The 20,693-nt window shown below is 43.5% G+C and overlaps 1 protein-coding gene across 3 annotated transcripts in view; it reads right to left on the bottom strand.

Annotated features, from left to right (window-relative positions):
* Positions 1 to 20,693, bottom strand: part of CCDC38 (coiled-coil domain containing 38) — a 66,833-nt gene that overhangs the window by 25,817 nt on the left and 20,323 nt on the right. For all 3 annotated transcript variants that reach the window (XM_062203095.1, XM_062203096.1, XM_062203094.1), the window contains 3 exons: positions 16,558 to 16,622; positions 4,866 to 5,029; positions 4,676 to 4,756 (listed from right to left, as the gene is read on the bottom strand). In XM_062203095.1, coding sequence (XP_062059079.1) covers positions 4,676 to 4,756; positions 4,866 to 5,029; positions 16,558 to 16,622 — 310 coding nt within the window. The remainder of the gene's footprint in view (positions 1 to 4,675; positions 4,757 to 4,865; positions 5,030 to 16,557; positions 16,623 to 20,693) is intronic.

Raw genomic sequence — 20,693 nt, 5'->3', positions numbered from 1 at the left:
TAATATCCTACACAAAGGACCTCTGTGGGTGAGACCCCAGTGGAAAAAAGTGGTCGTCAAAGATAGAGGTACTTTTCTTTGAAGGTAGGAGAGAACTTCTGCTTTGCTTATGGTCTTGTCTAAATATTGAAGGATGCAAAAGGCTTCAGTTTGTGGACTCAGAGGGCTTCCATAGCCTAGTTAGCTCATGTCAAGCGCCTTGAGTGATCACTGATGTCATACATAAGGGTGTTAATTGTTAAATTAACAACAGGAGTCACTGTGCATGAACTTCTCATGCAGGACCTCTGTCCTCCAAGAGTTGTATTATGAGAGCTAATAGTAAAACTTGTTCTCAAAGATTTACTTTGCTTTAGTGTATTAAGTAGAGGATATTCTTATGTCTCCTAAGTTTTAGATAAGCCTAAGTGCCCAACGCCATTGCTTGTTTCCTTAGGTACTTCTTCAATTAATAAAATTTGTTCTCAAAGAAAAAAATAAAAGTATATTATTTCAAAACTTCAAAGGAAAATAAGGAAGCAGAAGAAGAGGAGGGACGGAGGGAGGATGGGGTGGGAAGTGTCATTATGTACTTAAAACCATATATATGAGATACATGAAATCTGTTCTATTTATGTAAATTAAAAATTTTTTTTAAAAAGGGGGGCAGATGTGTAGGCCACTGTGCTACCACGTATGTTATGTGGGTTCCATGTTAGGCTGGGGGTGGAGATTTCACATCATAATGCAGGGGGTTTGGCTTCCTACAGCAGAAAGGTCAAGGTGAGAGTGCGGCTGCAGCTTGAGCTCAGGCCTCTCCAGCTGGCCACAGCTACAGGGAGACTTGCAGCTTTGGTCTGAGCAGATTTCTGCTGAGCTGCCTCGTGTCTGCAAGAGTGCCTGGTGACCCTCACCTCGGCCTCGGTCCTGGTTATCTTCTGCAGGAGGGGGCAGTGTCTCTACTGCGTGCTGGGCAGGCTGAGGACACCCTACACGCATCACTGCATCCTCAGTACTACTATAAGACAGGCACTGGGTATTCTCATCTTTTGGAACATGTGGGTGCTGCAAAGTCATCTGTCCAGCTTTTCACTCAGACCTGGGTCTGTGTGACTTGGAGGTAGTGACGGGGACTTCATGCCCCCTCCCAGCTTCCCACTGCTTTCCCACAGTCATGCTCCAAGGTGGACCTAGAGGGATGTTTAAAATCAAGAAAAGGAGGGGCTTGCCCTGTGGCAATAAAGGTTAAGCTGCCGCCTGTAGTGGTGGCATCCCATATGGGCACCGGTTCAAGTCCCAGCTGCTCCACTTCCTATCCGGCTCCCTGCTAATGCACCTGGGAAAGCAGAAGAAGATGGCCCAAGTGCCTGGGCCCCTGCCGTCAGTGTGGGAGACCCAAAAGATGCTCCTGGCTTTGGACCTGGCCCAGCCCAAGCAGTTGTGGCCATTTGGGGAATGAACCAGCAGATGGAAGAGATATCTCTCTCTCGCTCGCTCTTTCTCTCTCCTCCTCTATCTCTGCCTTTCAAATAAATTAATTAAAAAACACACAAAAGGAGGCTCTAGTCATCGGGAGCTCTAATACTGCAATGTTTTGGAGGCTTCCTTATTCATACTCTCATCTCTCATCAATTTCACTTCCTAGCAATATCCTCAGCTTCAATACTTCAAACTTGTCAGAGTCTTCCTTCAGCCATGGAGCAAGTCTTATGCAAGGGTTCAGAAGCGAGCACATTCCACACTCATGGAAAATGTGCCAGTACTTTATTTTCTATTGGAATCCTCCCAGGTGTGCTACAAAGAACCTAAGGCAAGGGCCAATGTTGTGGTAATGCCAGCATCCTGTATTGGAGCACCCATTTTTTTTGGTTTGTTTTTTATATTTATTTATTTTGAAAGTCAGAGTTACAGAGATACAGAGGGAGGGAGAGAGGGACATATATTCTACCCAGTGATTCACTCCCCAAGTGGCTACAACAGTCATGGCTGGGCCAGGCCGAAGCCAGGAGCTTCTTCTCGGTCTCCCATGTGGGTGCAGAGGCCCAAGGGCTTGGGCTGTCTTCTGCCGATTTCCCAAGCCATTAGCAAGGAGCTGGATTGGAAGCGGAGCAGCTGGGACATGAATGGGTGCCCATATGGGATGCTAGAGTCACAGGTAGAGGCTTTACCTGCTACACTACAATGCCAGCCCCTGGACCAACATTTCAAGTCCTGGCTGCACCGCTTCCAATCCAGCTCCCTGTTAACACACCTGAGAAAGCAAACAGAGGACAGCCCAAGAGCTTGGGCCCCTTCCATCCTTGTGGGAAGCTATTTGGAGTTTCCGAGTGCTGGCTTTGCAGCCATTTGGGGAGTGAACCAGCAGATGAAGGATTCTCATTCCCTCTCTCTCTTTCCATCTCCCTCTCCCTGTCATTCAGCCTTTCCAATAAATAACTTTTCTATTTTTTGAGGATGAGAACCTAGGGTGAAGACTGGCTGGAACTGCAGGTTTCCCAGCAGGAGCTTCGCCACTGCTTCCTTTTGCTGTGGACAGAGCAGCTGAGGACCTCCTCAGGCAATCGCAAGCCTAAGAAGAAAGAGCACCTGTGACCTGGCTCTGCCACAAGCTTGTGTTTCATTGTCTTGTGCACCATCTAGGATGAGGATGTTCACAGACAAGCAGCAGGTTCTCTGGCCACGCTGTTTGGAGTACATGACCAGGGAGCTACTGTGTGTGAATGCAATACTCTCTGCACACACAGAGGTTGCTCCTCCAGCTCCTACCAATTGTCTATAAATGCACGGAATCTTCTCGTTGCATGGGGGGTGAGGGAAGGAAGGGCAGTCCTCTTCCTGGGGCACCTTCAACCTCAGGCTCCTAAAACAGGAGAGGACGCAGCAAGAATGTGTTTGAAGACACCTTTTCTTCAAAAACTGCCATCCAGTTCATGTGCTGCATTTTAGACAAGCTATTGTCTTTCTCCCCCAGAGCCTCGGTTGTAGGGAATCCGACGACTTGGTGTTAGAGGGAGGTGAACACAAGCCCTCAAGAAGAAAATACAAGTTTCAGCATGACCTGATACCAAGATGTCTCTTGGGTCATGAAATTATTACGGACGGAAGCTTCTTTAGATGTTTAAAATTATTTCAACTGAGTTCCCTTGACCAAAGCAGGAAATACTCAGTTTGAAAATGAGCAAACTGATGGGACAATAATTTTAATCTCAACTCTTGCTCCTGTAATGTTTCTTCTTACCAATTTTTTTTTTTTTTTTTTTTTTTTTTTTTTGCGGAGAGGCGCTTTTAATGCAATGAATGGGGAGTAGTTCTTCTTACCAATTTGTTTTTAATAGCAATATCAGATTTAACTAAATTGAAGTCTAAATATTAAAAATACTACCATCTATAACTCAAACATGAATGTAAAATGAATTCAGATTTGGTGGGGGCAGTGTTGTGGCATAATAGATTAAGCTGCTGCCTGCAACACCAACAACGCATATGAGCTCCAGTTCGGATCCTGGCTGCTCCACTTCTGATCTGGCTCCCTGGGCCCTTGGGTGGAGTTTCGGGCTCCAGGCTCAGCTCCAGCCATAGCAGCCATTTGAGAAATGAACTAGTGGATGGGGGCTGGTGCTGTGGCATAGTGGATGAAGCCACTGCCTGCAGTACCAGCATCCCATATGAGTGCTGGTTCAAGCCTCAGTTGTTCCACTTTTGATCCAGCGCTCTGCTTATGGCCTGGGAAAGCAGTAGAAGATGGCCCAGATCCATGGGCCCCTGTACCCATGTGGGGGTCCTGGAAGAAGCTCCCGGCTTCTGATCAGCCCAGCTTTGGCTGCTGCAGCCATTTGGGGAGTGGGCCAGTGGATGGAAGACCTCTTTCTCTCTCTGCCTTTCAAATAAATTAAAAATCCTTAAAAAATATACTTTAAAAAAAAGATGAACAAGTAGATGAAAGATCTCTCTCATCTCTCCCTCTTGCTCTGTAACTCTGCCTTTTAAATAAATAAATAAATAAATAAGAAAATCTTTAAAAAAACAAAAAGCCAAATATTAGGGATGTTACAATGTGGGGGGACAAATGTGTATTTCAGAACAAATGGAAAAAAGCATTAAGAAGACAGCTAATGGTGTGCCCTCACATCAGTTTGCTTCTTCTTTTCCACTACTTTCTTTGCCTCTGTACCTGTGTGTTAGAGAAACTTTCCAGCCAGAGGCCAGGTACTGTCCTGATATTGATTGAGGCAGTGACCATCCCATTTTAAAAATATATTCACACTTATGAAATCATCAGCTGATACAGGTTATTCCCTCTTAGCTCTTGCTAAGCACAAACAGCTATTTTTAAAATATTTTTATTTATTTGAAAGAGACACAGGCAGACACCAAGATATCGTCCACCTGCTGGTTCACTCTTCAAATGCCTGCAGCGGCTGGGGCTGCAGCTGGGGCTGGGCCAGGCCATAGCCAGGAACCAGAAATCCAATCTAGATCTCCCCTGCGGATGGCAGTGATGTAACTGCTTAAGCCACGGCAGCCTGCCAGGGTGTGCATTAGCAGGAAACTGGATAGGAAGCGGACCCGGGATTTGAACAGGGGTTGCATGCATCCCAAGCAGTATCTTAACCACCACAGCAAACGCCCATGCCACAGACGGCCTTTCACGGGGTATGGCAGTGTGATGAGGAAAAGCCAGAGCCTCCACTCTCACCTTTTCACTGCCTGCACATCCATACTTGCTTTCTTTAGCTCTGCTGTCACTTGGAGTTTGTTAATGGTTTCTTGTGCTGCACTGAAAAGTAACAGAGATTTGTTAGTTTCCTTTTGTGTTTGTTTTGAGAAATTTTAAAAGGGGGCAAAACCAAAAAGAGAACGAGAGGGGTCAGCGTGAAGAAACTAACATTTTAAGAGCTTCTACGGATCTCTGATCGTTTTCTCGAAGGAATTCCTCAAAGGCCATGGCGTCATTTTGGAGCTTTTTTTCTGCCTTCATCAGCTGCCCTTCCTTCGTTGCTATGTGCTTTTCAAACTTCTCAATTGTGTTTCTTTTGGTTAACAGAGCGTACTACGAATATTGGAAACAAAAGTGCATCAGAAACATTGCTGCACATTTCAACACTGTTGTGAGACAAAGGAGAAAACACTGCACAGCCGGTGATCATTTGTATGAGAAATAATAGGATGCCCAAATAAATCTTGGGCAATGACCTTGATTTCAGGATGGAATTTGAAAAGGACAAATCAACATCACATGTTCAAAGTACACGATTTGTGAAGTCTTGACGTGTATACTCTTGGAAATCCTCACCACTGTGAAAATAATGAAAATACCCTCAGATCACTCCATAGAATTTCCTGAGCCATTTGCACCCTTCTTTTCCTCCCTCCTTGCCAGCTCCTTCCCTAGGCAACCAAGGACCTGCTTTCCGTCACCACAGGCTGGGTGGCATTTTCTAGAATTTTACATAAGAGAAAGCATGGATGAACTAGTTTTCTGTCTGGCTTTTAAACTTAGCACAATTATTTTGAGATTCATCCATGCTATTGCAAAAATCCATAATTGATTCTCTTTTATTGCTGAATAACACTCAGCTTTTAAGAAACACCACGGTTTGTTTCCCAGTTGAGTTTGGACATTTGAGTTTTCTGTTTTGGGCTACTTCTTCCTTTTTTTTTTTTTTTTTTTTTTTTAAAGATTCCTTTTATTTATCTGAAAGGCAGAGTTACAGAGAGAGACAGATAGAGGTTTTCCATTTGCTGGTTCACTCCCTAAATGTCGGCAATAGCCTCGGTTGGGCCAGGCTGAAACCAGGAGCCAGAAAACTCCATCTGCATCTCCCACATGGGTGGCAGGGACCCAAGGACTAGGGCCATCCTTCGCTGCTTTCCCAGGCAAACTAGCAGGAGCTGGATGTTGGAAGTGGAGCAGCTGGGACTCAAGCAGGCACCCATATGGATGCCACTGTTGCAGGCAGCAGCTTAACCTGCTGTGCCACAAGGCTGGCCCTTGTTTTGGGCTACTGCTCATAAAGTTGCTATGAACATGTATGCTTTCATTTGTCTTGGGTAAATACTGAGAAGTGGAAAAGCTATGAGTAGAAAACTGCTTTTAAGCTCTGACCCAAGAGGCTTTGTCATCTTCAGTGCAGAACTTCAAAAAGTTCTTATAAAAATGGAATTAAAAGTCAGTTTATTTTGTTGCAAAGATATTTTAAAATCTATACATACTTTTTCATAATATGTATTTTTCATGAACTTTTGGAGGGTTCCTCATGCATGTTTTATAAACTTATCCATATTTCATATTTTTGATGTTCTTGAACATGACATTGCTTTTTAAATTTCAATTTCTTATTTTTTAATGAAATGTTATAAAATTCAATTGATTTTTGTAAACTGACTTTGTATTTTGCAACACTGGAAAACTTTTTACTCTGATTATTAATAGCTTTCTAAGATTTCTTAAGATTTCTATAAAGATTATCATCTTGTTTGTAAATGAGGACAGTTTTAATATTTCCTTTTTTTTTTTTTTTGACAGGTAGAGTGGAGAGTGAGAGAGAGAGACATAGAAAAAGGTCTTCCTTTTACCGTTGGTTCACCCTCCAATGGCCGCTGTGGCTGGCACACTGCGGCCAGCGCAGCACGCTGATCTAAAGCCAGGAGCCAGGTGCTTCTCCTGGTCTCCCATGCAGGTGCAGGGCCCAAGCACTTGGGCCATCCTCCACTGCACTCCCGGGCCACAGCAGAGAACTGAACTGGAAGAGGAGCAACCGGGACAGAATCCGGCGCCCCGACCGGGACTAGAACCCGGTGTGCCGGTGCCGCAGAGAATTAGCCTATTGAGCCGCGGTGCTGGCCAATATTTCCTTTCCAATACTCATTTTGTTTACTTATTTCGTTGCACTGACTAGGACTTCCAGAACAATGAAGACTAGAAGTGGTAGAGTGGAGATCCTCACCTGGTTCCTATCTTGGGGAGGAAAGCATCCAGTCTTTTACCAGCAAGTATATGATGTTAGTTTCTAGAAAACATCTTTTATGTAGCTTAGAAAGTTCCCTTTTGCTCTTGCTTTGCTGAGATTTTCTTTTTTTTTTTTTTAATTTTTTTTGACAGGCAGAGTGGACAGTGAGAGAGAGTGATAGAGAGAAAGGTCTTCCTTTTTGCCGTTGGTTCACCCTCCAATGGCCGCCGAGGTAGGCGCACTGCGGCTGGCGCACCGCGCTGATCTGATGGCAGGAGCCAGGTGCTTCTCCTGGTCTCCCATGCAGGTGCAGGGCCCAAGCACTTGGGCCATCCTCCACTGCACTCCCTGGCCACAGCAGAGAGCTGGCCTGGAAGAGGGGCAACTGGGACAGGATCGGTGCCCCGACCGGGACTAGAACCCGGTGTGCCGGTGCCACAAGGCGGAGGATTAGCCTATTGAGCCGTGGCGCTGGCCTGCTTTGCTGAGATTTTCTATCAAGAACGAGACCTGGGGGGCCAGCACTATGGCCCAGCAGATTAAGCTGCTGTCTGCAGCACTGACATCCCATATGGGTGCTGGTTCAAGTCCTGGCTACTCCACTTCTGATCTAGCTCTCTGCTAATGCACCTTGGAAAGCAGTGAAAGATGGCCCTAGTACTTGGGCTCTTGTACTCACGTGGGAGACCTGGATGAAGCTCCTGGCTCCTTGTTTTGACCTGGCCCAGCCCTTGGTCATAGCGAACATTTCAGGAGTGGATTAGCAGATGGATGAGCTCTCTCCTCTCCCTCTCTCTCTGACTCTCCCTCTCTCTGATTTTCAAATAAATAAAAAGTCTGTTTTTTTTTAAAGTTTTTTAATCCATTCAGCCAGACTGTATCTTTAATTGGAGAATTTAGGCCATTTACATTCAAGGTTACTATTGATAAGTAACAACTTGGCCCTGATTAAAAGAAAAAAATAAAAGACCCATGTATTTGCTACCTACAAGAAAACACCTCACCAACCAAGACATACACAGACTGAAAGTCAAAGGATGGAAAAAGATATTCTATGCCAATGGAAAGCAAAAATGGGCAGGTGTAGCCATCCATGTATCAGACAAAATAGACTTTAACACAAAAACTATTAAAAAAGACAAACAGCACTATGTAATGATTAAGGGATCAATTCAACAGAAAGATGTGACTATTATAAACATATATGTACCTAATTACATGGCACCTGGCTATTTAAAAGAAATGTTAATGGGTCTAAAGGGAGACAGAGACTCAAAAACAATAGTAATGGGGGACCTCAATACCCCACTTTCAGCAATGGGCAGATCAACTAGAGAGAAAAACAACAAAGAAACAACAGAGCAAATCAACAGTATGGACCAAATGGACCTAATTGATATCTACAGAACTTTTCATCCCACACTTTTTTCATAAGTGTATAGAACTTTCTCTAGGATCACTATATGATAGGCCATAAAGCAAGCCTCAACAAATTCTAAAAAATTGAAATCATATTATGCATCTTTTCTGCACAATGGAATGAAGCTGGAAATTAACAAGTCAAGAATCTCTAGAACATATGCAAACTCATGGAGATTGAACAACATGCTCCTGAATAAACAGTGGGTCATAGGAGAAATCAAAAAATGTCTGGAAATGAATGAAGATTACAATACAACATATCAAGACTATGGGATACAGCAAAAGTAGAGACAAGTTTATAGCAATTGGTGACTACATTAACAAATTAGAAAGATACCAAATAAATGAGCCATCATTATATCTCAAAGATCTAGAAAAACAGGAAACCAAACCCAAAACTAGTAGGAGAAAAGAAATAATTAAAATTAGAAAAAAAATAAATAAGACTGAAACCAAAAAGAAATACAAAAGACCAGCAAAAAGACGAGCTGGTTTTTTGAAAAAATAAAATTGACATATTGTTGGCCAAACTAACCAAAAAAGGAGAATATGCAAATTAATAAAATTAGAGATGAAAAAGGAAATTTAATGACACCACAGAAATAAAAAGAATAATCAGAAATTACTACTAAGAGCTATATGCCAACAAATTGGAAAATCTCAAAGAAATGGATAGATTCCTGGACACATACAATCTACCAAAATTGAATCATGAAGACATAGAAAACTTAAACAGACCAATAACCAAGATATAGACTGATTCAGTAATAAAGACCCTCCCAAGAATGAAAAGCCCAGGACTGGATGGCTTCATTACTGAATTCTACCAGACATCTAGAGAAGAACTAAGTCCAATTCTTCTCAAGCTATTCAAAACAATTGAAGGAGAAGGAGTCCTCACAAACTCCTTCTATGAAGCCTATATCACCTTAATTCCTAAACCAGAAAAAGATACAACAGAGAAAGAGAACTAATTTCCCTGAAAGAACATAGATGCAGAAATACTCAACAAAATACTAACTAATCAAATCCAACAACACATCGGAAAGATCATTCACCCAGACCAAGTGAGATTTGTCTCTGGTATGCAGGGATGGTTCAAGAATTGCAAATCAATCAATGGGATACATCATATTAATAAACTGAAGCACAGGGGCCAGCGCTGTGATGCAGCAGGTAAAGCTGCTGCCTGCAGTGTCGGCATTCCTTATGGGTGCCAGTTCAAGTCCCGGCTGCTCCACTTCCAATACAGCTCTCTGCTATGGCCTGGGAAAGAAGCAGAAGACGGCTCAAGTCCTTGGACCGCTGCACCCACGTGGGAGAACCAGAAGAAGCTCTTGGCTCCTGGTTTCAGATCAGCTCAGCTCTGGCTGTTGCAATCAATTGGGAAGTGAACCAGCAGATCTAAGAGTTCTCTCTCTCTCTCTCTCTCTCTCTCTCTCTCTCTCTCTCTGCCTCTCCTTGTCTCTGTGTAACTGATTTTCAAATAAATAAATCTTTAAAAAAAAACCTGAAGCACAAAAACCATATGATTATTTCAATAGATGCAGAGAAAACATTTGATAAAACACAACATCTTTTAATGATGAAAACCTTAGGCAACTGGGTATAGAAGGAATATTCCTTAACACAATCAAGGCAATTTAAGACAAACCCACAGCCAGCATCCTATCGAATGGGGTAAAGTTGGAAGCATTCCTACTAAGATCCAGAACCAGACAAGGATGCCCACTCTCACCACTGCTATTCAATATAGTCCTGGAAGTTTTAGCCAGAGCCATTAGGTGTGAAAAAGAAATCAAGGGAAGGCAAACTAGAAAGGAAAAAGTCAAATTATCCTTATTTGCAGAAGACATGATTCTATATATAGGGGATTCAAAAGACCCCACTAATAGACTATTGGAATTAATAAGAGTTTGGTAAAGCAGCAGGATATAAAATTAACACACAAAAATCAATATCTTTTGCATACATGGATAATGCCACAGCTGAGAAAGAACTAAGATCAATCCCATTCACAACAGCTACAAAAAAATTAAATACCTTAGAATAAATTTAACCAAGTATGTCAAAGATCTCAAAGATGAAAACTACAAAACATTAAACAAAGAAATAGAAGACACACAAAAAAATGGAAAAAGCTTCCATGTTCATGCATTGGAAGAATATCATCAAAATGTCCACACTACCAAAAGCAACTTACAGATTCAGCGTGATCCCAATCAAAATACCAAGTACATTTTTCTCAGATGTAGAAAAAAAAATGATGCTAAAGTTCATATGGAAACACAAGAGACCTTGAAAAGCTAAAGTAATCTTATACCACAAAAACAAAGCTAATGTATCACAATACCAAATATCAAGACATACTACAGGGCAGTTATAATCCAAACAGCCTGGTATTGGCATAAAAATTGATGTGTAGACCGATGGAACAGAATAGAAACTCCAGAAATCAATCCATACATCTACAACCAACTTATCCTTGACAAAAAAGCTAAAATCAATCCCTGGAGAAAGGACAGTCTGTTCAACAAATGGTGCAAGGGAAACTGGATCTGCACATGCAGAAGTATGAAGCAGGACCCCTACCTTACACCTTACACAAAAATGCACTTAAAATGCATCAGGGACCTAAATCTATGGCCCAACACCATCAAATTATTGGAGATCACTGGGGAAACTGCAAGACATTAGCATACACAAAGAGTTCTTGAAAGAGACCCCAGAAGCACAGGCAATCAAAGCCAAAATTGACAAATGGGATTACAGCAAGCTGAGACGATTCCTTACTGCAAAAGAAACACACAGCAAAGGGAAGAGGCAACCAATAGAATGGGAGAAAATATTTGCAAACTATGAAGCTGGTAAAGGATTAACACCCAGAATCTACAAAGAGCTCAAGAAACTCAACAACAAAACAATTCAGTTAAGAAATGAGCAAAGGATGTGAACAAGCACTTTTTAAAAGAGAAAATTCAAATGGCCAACAGACACATGAAAAAATGCTCAGGAACACTAGTTGTTAGGGAATTGCAAATCAAAACCACAATGAGATTTCACTTCACTCCAATTAAAATGCTTCTCATACAGAAATCAACAAACAATAAATGCTGGCTAGGATATGGAGGAAATGTACCCCAATCTACTGTTGGTGGGATGTAAACTGGTACAGCCACCATGGAAGACAATTTTTGGAGTTACCTCAGAAATCTCAATATAGACCTACTATATGACCCAGCCATCCTATTTCTGGGAATTTACCCAAACAACATGAAATCAGCATATAAAAGAGTGATCTGTACCCCCATGTTTACTGCAGCTCAATTTACAATAGTGAAAATATTGAATCAACCCAAATGCCCATCAACTGATGACTGGATAAAGAAATTATGATATATATACACCATGGAATACTACTCAGCGGTTAAAAAAATGAAATCCTGACTTTTGCAACAAAATGGATACAACTGGAAACCATTATACTTAGTGAAACAAGCCATTCCCCAAAAAGGCAAATACCCTATGTTTTCCTTGATCTGTGGTAATAAAGTACCTAAAATGTAATGTTTAGGAGTGAAACGGACATTTTGAAATTTGATGACTGTTGATAGCTCATGTCTCCACTGTTGAAGAACAGGGTTTTCTTTCTTCATACTATTTATTGAAATATTTATAGGGTTAATCTTATGAATATAAATTTAATTGGAAATAGATCTTTATAAAAATTAAGACTGAGAATAGGAGGAGGAGGAAGAAGAAGGACGGGAGCATGGGCAGGAGAGAGGTTAGAGTGGGAAGTATCACTATGTTCCTGAATCTGTATATGTGAAATACAAGAAATTTGTATACCTTAAATTAAAAAGTTAAATTAAAAAGAATGTTATATATAATGTTGTATGAATGTTTCAATGATGTTATAAAAATGAATATGATTTTTTCCATTCAAAAAAAAAAGAATGAGTTTTGGATATTGTTAAAGGCATTTTCTGTATCAGTTGAGATAATCATATGACTTTTTCATTTTTAATTATTAGTGTGTATTACATTGACTCATTTTCAAATGTTAAACCACTCTTATATTCTTAGAATAAACACCAACTGGTTATGATGCTTAAATTATCAACTTCACGTATTACTGGAGTTTGTAAAAATTTGTTGAGAATGTTCGCATTTATGTTCACAAGGGGTCTTGGTCTTTAGGTTTTTTTCTTCTAATGCCTCAATATGATTTTGTTATCAGGGAATGCTGGCCTCACAGCATGAATTGGGCAGACTCTCTTCCTATTCAGTTTTGTGGAACAGTGTGTGTAAAATTATTTTCTTCTTTCAGTGTTTGATAGAACTAACCAGTGAATCTAGATTTTCCTTTGTAAAAACAAAAACTTTCAAAATAAAACCTTTAAGTTCAATTGCTTTAAGAGACGTGAATCTATTCCATTTACTCATTTCTTATTGAGTAAACTGTAGTAGTTTGTGTCTTTCAAAGAACTCTTTTCATCTGTGCTGTCAAATTTATTGGCATAAAGTTCATAATAGTAAGTTCGTAAAATGTGAACACTCATAATATTTTTAGTGGGCATTTCAGGCTCCAACTCTGCCACAAATTACAAGAGAAAGAGATGGGAAAAGAGAGGAGGAAGAGGAGAGGGAGGGAGGGAGGAAGAGCAAGCAAGCAAGGGAGCCATGAAGCCTTTCCAAAGTCAGCCAAAGTGCAAAATTTGAAGGCACAGTCCCCAAGATTTCCCCCACTTCTGACACCAGCTATAGTTCCCCAAGCATTCTCATTCTTGATAATTCAGAAGGACTTAAAAAACCTACCAGAAGCTGTAATACTCCTGAACACAGTTTCTTATAAGGAAAGCATACAGATTAAAATCAGCCAAAGGAAGAGACATGTCAGGCAGGGCCTGGGAAGGTTCCAGATGCAAAGTTTTTAGTAGTCCCTTCCCATAAACCTGTTCCCCACCCTGCATGGGGAAGCTCCACGGAGCTATGTCTTTTCCCTGGGGCTTCATTCAGCAGGCACGATCAGGCCCTCTGCCACCCAAAGCCCCTACTGTAAGTCACACGGCTGGTTTTTCTGGCATGGCCAAGCCCCTACCCAGAGACAGGGCAAGGTGGGCAGCCCCATCTTTTAGGTAGGACCTGATGTTGTTGAGTTAGACATAGTCTGTCTTCTCTAAAACTCATGCTGCGGTTTAATTCCCCCGTGACGAACTCAGAGGTTATACTCTCAGTCTGACAGTGGTATGCAGAAGTGGGGCCTCTGGCAAATGATCACCATTAGACGAGGTCAGCAGGGGGCGTCCCCACGACGGAATACTGGCACACCCCATGTCTCTTGCCATCTGATACTTGCACTGCCTGGGGGGGGGGGGGGCACTTCTAACTAGAAGGCCATGGCCAGGTAAGACCCAACACTGGACCAGAGCCACACACCAAAATAAACCTCTGTGCCAGCTGCACTGCCTCCAACCCAGCTGCCTGCTAAAGCACCCTGGGAGGCAGCCTCGAGCCCCTGCCGCCCCCCATGGGACACCTACATGGAGTTCCTGGCTCCAGGCTTCAGCCTGGCCCAGCCCCAGGTGTTGTGGCCATTTGGGGAGTGAACCAGCAGATAGAAGACCCCTGTCTGTCTCTCCCTCTCTGTTGCTCTCTCAAATAAATAAATAGTCTTCAAAAACTATTTTCTTTATAATTTGTAGCATTGTATTAGAAACAGAAAATGGACTAAGTTTTCTAGATTACCACCTAGAAGTCAAGGGCAAAGGCCAAACTCTCTTGGGGCAAGGGAATTTTTCTTTTAACTATATATGAGCCTTCGTGATAAACGGACACCATCAAATCACTTTGGGACACTTCACCAAATGGTCACGGAAGGGAAGCCTGTTTAATACAAATGTCCAACTCCTACTGCATCTGTTGAGCGTGACCTCCAGCTCCTGGGATGTCAGGTGGGTCAGCAGGGTCTTAGGATAAAAGCCAAAGTCACACCCAGGGAATGACATTTAACAACCAATGGTACCACGTTCTATCTATAACTGCGTCACTGACTTTAAGGGAAATCTTCTATACTGATCGCAGCTGCAAGAATACCAAGTGTTAACTTAGATTTGTGCTTCAAAATGTGCTATGGGAAATAATGAAAAAACGAGTACATTTTCATTTAGCATTGAAGACTTTGAGACGGTTATCCTCTTTAGATGCTCTATGCTTGACAAAAGAGGTGCAAATAAGATTAAATTAATTTGCTTTGTAATTATGCTTCCACTTTTTTTCTTTAAATAGGCAAGTGACACAGAGACAGAGACAGAAAATCGATCTTCTATCCTCTGGTTTACTCCCCAAATGGTCACAACAGCCAGGAGCCTGAGCACTTGGGCCATCTTCTGTTACCTTCCCAGGTGCATTAGCAAGGAGCTGGATTGGAAGAAAAGCAGCTGGGACTTGAACTGGCTTTTGGACATGGGATGCCAGTGTTGCAAGGAGCAACTTAACCCACTGTACTACAATACCAGCCCCCATATTGATATCATCAGGGGCTTGGTGTCTCTTTTTTCTAAGCTAAGTGATTACGTACACAGGGATGTTTTTTATTTTTTTTATTTTTATTTATTTTTTTGACAGGCAGAGTGGATAGTGAGAGAGAGAGAGAGAGAAAGGTCTTCCTTTTTGCCGTTGGTTCACCCTCCAATGGCCGCTGTGGCCAGTGCATCGCACTGATCCGAAGCTAGGAGCCAGGTACTTCTCCTGGTCGCCCATGCGGGTGCAGGGCCCAAGCACTTGGGCCATCCTCCACTGCCTTCCCGGGCCATAGCAGAGAGCTGGCCTGGAAGAGGGGCAACTGGGATAGAATCCAGCGCCCCAACCGGGACTAGAACCCGGTGTGCCGGCACCGCAAGGCGGAGGATTAGCCTGTTAAGCCACGGCGCTGGCCTATTTTTCTATTTTTGACAGGCAGAGTGGACAGTGAGAGAGAGAGAGACAGAGAGAAAGGTCTTCCTTTACTGTTGGTTCACCCTCCAATGGCCGCTGTGGCCAGCGCGCTGTGGCTGGTGTACCACACTGATCCAAAGCCAGGAGCCAGGTGCTTCTCCTGGTCTCCCATGTAGGTGCAAGGCCCAAGGACTTGGGCCATCCTCCACTGCACTTCTGGGCCACAGCAGAGAGCTGGCCTGGAAGAAGGGCAACCAGGACAGAATCCGGCGCCCCAACCGGGACTAGAACCCGGTGTGCCAGTGCCGCAGGTGGAGGATTAGCCTATTGAGCCGCGGCTCTGGCCACGTCCACAGGGATATTAAATAATCATGTTTTCAGTTATGTGGCATGGCTTCTAGTTAAAGGTTTTTTATACCAGAATAAAAGCCCCTGGGCCAGCGCTGTCACGCAGAGGGTAAAGCCACCAACTGCAGCGCCAGCATCCCATGTGGGTGCCAGTTCAAGACACGGCTGCTCCACTTCCAATCCAGCTCTCTGCTATGGCCTGGGAAAGCAGAAGAAGATGGCCCAAGTCCTCCTTGGGCCCCTGCACCCGCATGGGAGACCTGAAAGAAGCTCCTGGCTTTTGGCTTCAGATCAATGCAATTGGCCATTGTGGCCAACTGGGGAGTGAACCAGCAGATGGGAGACCTCTCTCTCTGCCTCTCCTTTTCTCTCTATAACTCTTTCAAATAAATTAGTCTTAGAAAAAAGAATAAGAGGCTCTGTTATTTTTATAATACTCAACTGGACACCTAGCACTCTCTTCTGGCATGAGTGGGAACAGAGGAGCTGAAAGGATTCCAGAATTCTCTGGATTCATGCTGCTTGGGCTTCTGTGATAGTCAAAGAACTAGGACAATCTGGATTAAAATGGGCTTCTCAGATACTGTCATGATCATGAGAGAGAGAGAGAACTGGAAAAAAAAAAAAGGAGCAACTCACCTAGACATCCTCTAGAGTAATTTTCCATAGAGTCTAGCAAGTGTGGAATCCTCCCTAGAGTTCTAGAATGTAAGCTCTCCAAGGATGGGGTCTCTGGGCACTGCTTGGCACAGAGTGAACACAGCATAAGTGTTTTTCAAACAAATGAACACATGAATAAACCAGTCTGTTCAGCCAGCAGACTTGGGACAATGGAAAAATAAAATGTGAAGATAAGTATGTGGCAAAGCTGTGCAAGAGGCCTTGTATTTGGCTGATGGGAGAAAGAAATTATTTTTACCTCAAGTAGGAACCTGTCTCGTTGGTCCTTAATAAATTCACGTACTGTCTTTTTTGTGTCTGCACCTGTAAAAAAAAATTGAAATAGACTGGTTTAGTTCAGTATCTTTCAAAGACGTTGAATAAAATAAAGCCTGGTAATTAAATTATTGCACAAAGTGTGTATCTGAACTTCAAAAAAAGATACTCTATCTTCCAATAGACTTTTTCCAAGCCTCTCAAAAACTAATTTAGGGGTGTACACTTGGCACAGCAGGGTAAATGATGACATCCTGTATCCGAGTGCCCGGTTTGAGTCCTGGCTCCTCTGCTTCTGATTCCAGCTTCCTCCTAACGTGCATCATGGGGAGGTAGCAGGTGACAGCTCAAGTACTTGAGAACCTGCCACCTGTGTGGGAGACCTGGCTTTAGGGGAGGCTTTTGGGGAGTGAACCAGTGGATGGAAGTTCTCTCTCTTCCAAATAAAATGAAAATCAATAAGTATTTTTAAAAACTTATTAAGGGGCCAGTGCTGTGGCACAGCGGGTTAACCCCTGTATGCAGTAGCAGCATCCCATGTGGGTGCTGGTTCGAGTCCTGGCTGTACCGCTCCTGATCCAGCTCTCTGCTCATGGCCTGGGAAAGCAGTGGAATATGGCACAAGTCCTTGGGCCCCTGCATCCACATGGGAGACCCAGATGAAGCTCCTGGCTTTGGCCTGACTCGGCCCCAGCCATTGTGGCCATTTGGGGAGTGAACTAGTGCGAGGTGTCTCTCCTCTCTCTTTCTCTGTAACTCTGCCTTTCAAACAAAATACAACTTTTTAAAAAATTAAACTATGAATTACCTTTTATTTTGTGTCCTCATTTTACTGGACACTTTAAGTATATCAGTTAATCCTGACAAGAATCCAAAGTACTTTATTAGCCCCCTGAGGCTTGGAGGTGTCAAAGCTCTTGTGTGAGGTCACACAGCTATCAAGTGACAGAGCAGGGGACACTGTTCCTAAGCCAGCACTACTCCAGATAAGACTGAATTGCTTTAAACACTAGCGATTGGCCCATCTAGACATAACACTCAAGTCTTCAGGCAACACGTTCCTTACAAGGCTTCCTCATTCTGGAAAATCATGCAGATGCTACAGTTCAAGAATGGGAGCTTCGTGCAACATCAACGGAATGTGGTCAGGAATAAAGCATAAGTAGAAATAATGTTTCCCAACTAACCAGCAAGCACTGCTCTGGGAGGCCGAGGCGAGCGGTCTCCCTGGGTCGCCTTTGGCCCTCACCACTCACCAGCGGTGCGGTGATGAGTGAACGTCTTATCTTCCCTGAGCCTCCGTTCCCCTAACTGTCAAGCAAGGGCACCAACTGTGGTTTCCAGGCCTGACTGTGGACTTGACCCATGGAATGGGAGTGGGCGGGTCTACCTCGCTTGCAAGCAGAAGCTTGAAGACTGACCACCCAGTTCTCTTTCTTCCTTTGCTAAAAGCCAGCAACGTCCCAGACAGCAAAAGATCCTTCAGCAAAAGCAGCAGCGAGAGGCACCAACGTTGAAAAGTGAACGAGAATTAAACCTCTGCTATTGGAAGCTACTGAAATGTAAGAGGGTTTTATTACCCAAGCACAAGTTAGGCTAAGGAGACACATGAGGCAACAGATTAGGCAACACAAATTAACTTTTTAGTAAGGATTAGCTGTCATTATGTAAACAATACAACTGGGATGAGCAACTCATTTTTCAAGGTCAATTATAAGAGAAACAATGATCATTACAGTCATTAACAACTATTAATTGGGAGGTGACAAACCACAGGTTTTGGAGTCAGGCCCTGGTTTGAATTCTGCAATCACTTAAGAGACTTCTGATGACTAAACTGTCGCAAAGTCATTTTCACCAGATGCGAAAAAGGAGGCAAACCTACTGCACAGCACTTTGCTGGGGGTTCAGTAACACACAGGAAAGCAACCAGTGTTCAGCACACGTTTGTCTTTTCAACTTTCTATCCAGGGAATCCCCAACATTCATAAAAGCCGAGACACACGATGAGCCCCGAGGCCCTGTCGCCTACTACAACACGGCCAGCATTTTATTTCCTGGCACCACCACACTTCAGTTTTGTTCTCACTGGAACATTTTAAAGAAAAGCCAAGCCCCTGGATTATGTCATCCTTCACTGTTTATGGCTACCCGATCAAAAAGCTTTGAAACAGAACCGCAGCATCACTCCCACACCTAAAACTAGCAGCTCCAGTGTTACAGCTCATAGCTAGCCTGGGTTTCCCAGATGTCTCGAAAAACACCTTTCTGGAATTTTAAACATTAAAATCTAAACCAAGACCAATTGGGTGGGTGTGCTCCTGCAAGTCTCCGTTTTATCTGTAACAGCTACCTTCCCACCCCCACCATCTTTTTTTCTGTTATTCATTTGGTCCAGAAACCTGGTCAATTCCCCACACAATGGAGCTGGTATATGGCATCCTGAAGGGGTTGTTTAATTTGATCCTCACACTTGACTACATTCAGGCTCAACTCACTCAACCCTTTTTTAATAGAAAAAAATGAATGAAGGGGCTGACTGTGGCCTTCATTTGGCTCTTACAATGGGTCAACCAAACTGAAAATAAATTTCAGTATCAAAAAATATGTACTATAAACTAAGCATGATTTCAGCCTGCTTTAACATAGCACGGTCTGGCTGAGTGGACGGAATTTTATCCTTCCACCCTAAGACGACTCATTATACTTCTTTCCAACCAAGAGATCTTGTTTGATACAGCCCTCCCCAGAGGCTGACCCCAAAGCACCTCCAGCACTCCTCACTGGGGAGCTAAAGACCAGCCCAAGGGATGTGAGCCTGCAGCACACTCAACGGACACAAATCATAAAGAAGGCGAAGCCAAAGGCTGGCTGCCAGCTGCATGGAGAAGAAAACAGCACTTCTACCACGCAGACCAAGTGATCTGCCTGTGACACTTTGTCCGTCTAACTTCTCTGATGGTGACTTAGGGGTTTACTGCTCTTGTGCGCATACACACACACACACACACACACCAGGCTCCCAGAGTGGACCCACTGGCTTATTTCACTGTCATGTAGGTTTGCTTTCAGTCAGAATTCAGGCAGAGAATGGAAGGTGGAGAAACAGAGGTTCACTCATTTACTCAAACCAGTTCTTGATTGGAAGACAACTTCCTTGTGAAAAGTTGTCCCAGTGGCTCTTCAGGCAACCAGCAGAAGCCGTGCACCCGGCTGCCAGTGGTGACACAGCCAGCGTGACCTGTGTAATGTCAAACGACTTCATTATTTCTAGAGTCTACTCCACATTTATGTGTAGAGGACCAGTAAGCTCTCCAGCAGGTGGCAATGGCGCAGCCCTGGGTCATCTGCAAAGCCAAACTTCCTTGGTATCCCAGAACTACTGGAATGGCAAGGGTTTTACAAGTCAGCCACTTCAGGGCCAGCGCTGTAGCACAGTGGGCTAAAGCCCTGATCTGCAGTGCTGACATCCCATGTGAGCGCCGGTTCAAGTCCCGGCTGCTCCACTTCTGATCCAGCTCCCTGCTAATGTGCCTAGGAAAGCAGCAGAGGATGGCCCAAGTGCTTGGGCCTCTGCACCCATGTGGGAGACCTGAAAGAAGCTCCTGGCCTCAGACTGGCTCAGCTCCAGCTGTTACGGCCATTTGGGGATTGAACCAGTGGATGGAAGACCTCTCTCTATATATATTTCTCCCTGTAAGTTTGTCTTTCAAATAAATAAAATACAAAAAAGGCAGCCATTTCATGTAGAATTCTTTGTTGAATCTATAGAATTTTTGAGTGAATTTTTTTATTTATTTGAAAGGCACAGCAAGAGAGAGAGAATGAGAATCTTCTACCCACTGATTCATTCCCCAAATGCTTGCAACAGCTGGGGCTAAGCCCCACCAGCCAGGAGCCAGGAATTCCATCTAGGTTTGTCACATGGGTGACAGAGACCTAAGTACTTGAACCACCATCTTCATTAGCAGAAGCTGGGTCAGAAGTGGAGGCAGAACTCGATCCCTGGCACTGAGATGCAACACAGGCATCCCCAGTGGCAGCTCAACCCACTGTACCACAACGCTCACTCCCACACGCAATTTTAAATGCTCTTGATGACCTAGGGTTCCTCCTACA

The sequence above is a fragment of the Lepus europaeus genome, chromosome 10, assembly GCF_033115175.1.
Source record: "Lepus europaeus isolate LE1 chromosome 10, mLepTim1.pri, whole genome shotgun sequence".
Classification (NCBI taxonomy): domain Eukaryota; kingdom Metazoa; phylum Chordata; class Mammalia; order Lagomorpha; family Leporidae; genus Lepus; species Lepus europaeus.
The sequence above is the reverse complement of the archived record's forward strand: the minus strand, read 5'-3'. Positions and strand labels throughout refer to the sequence as shown.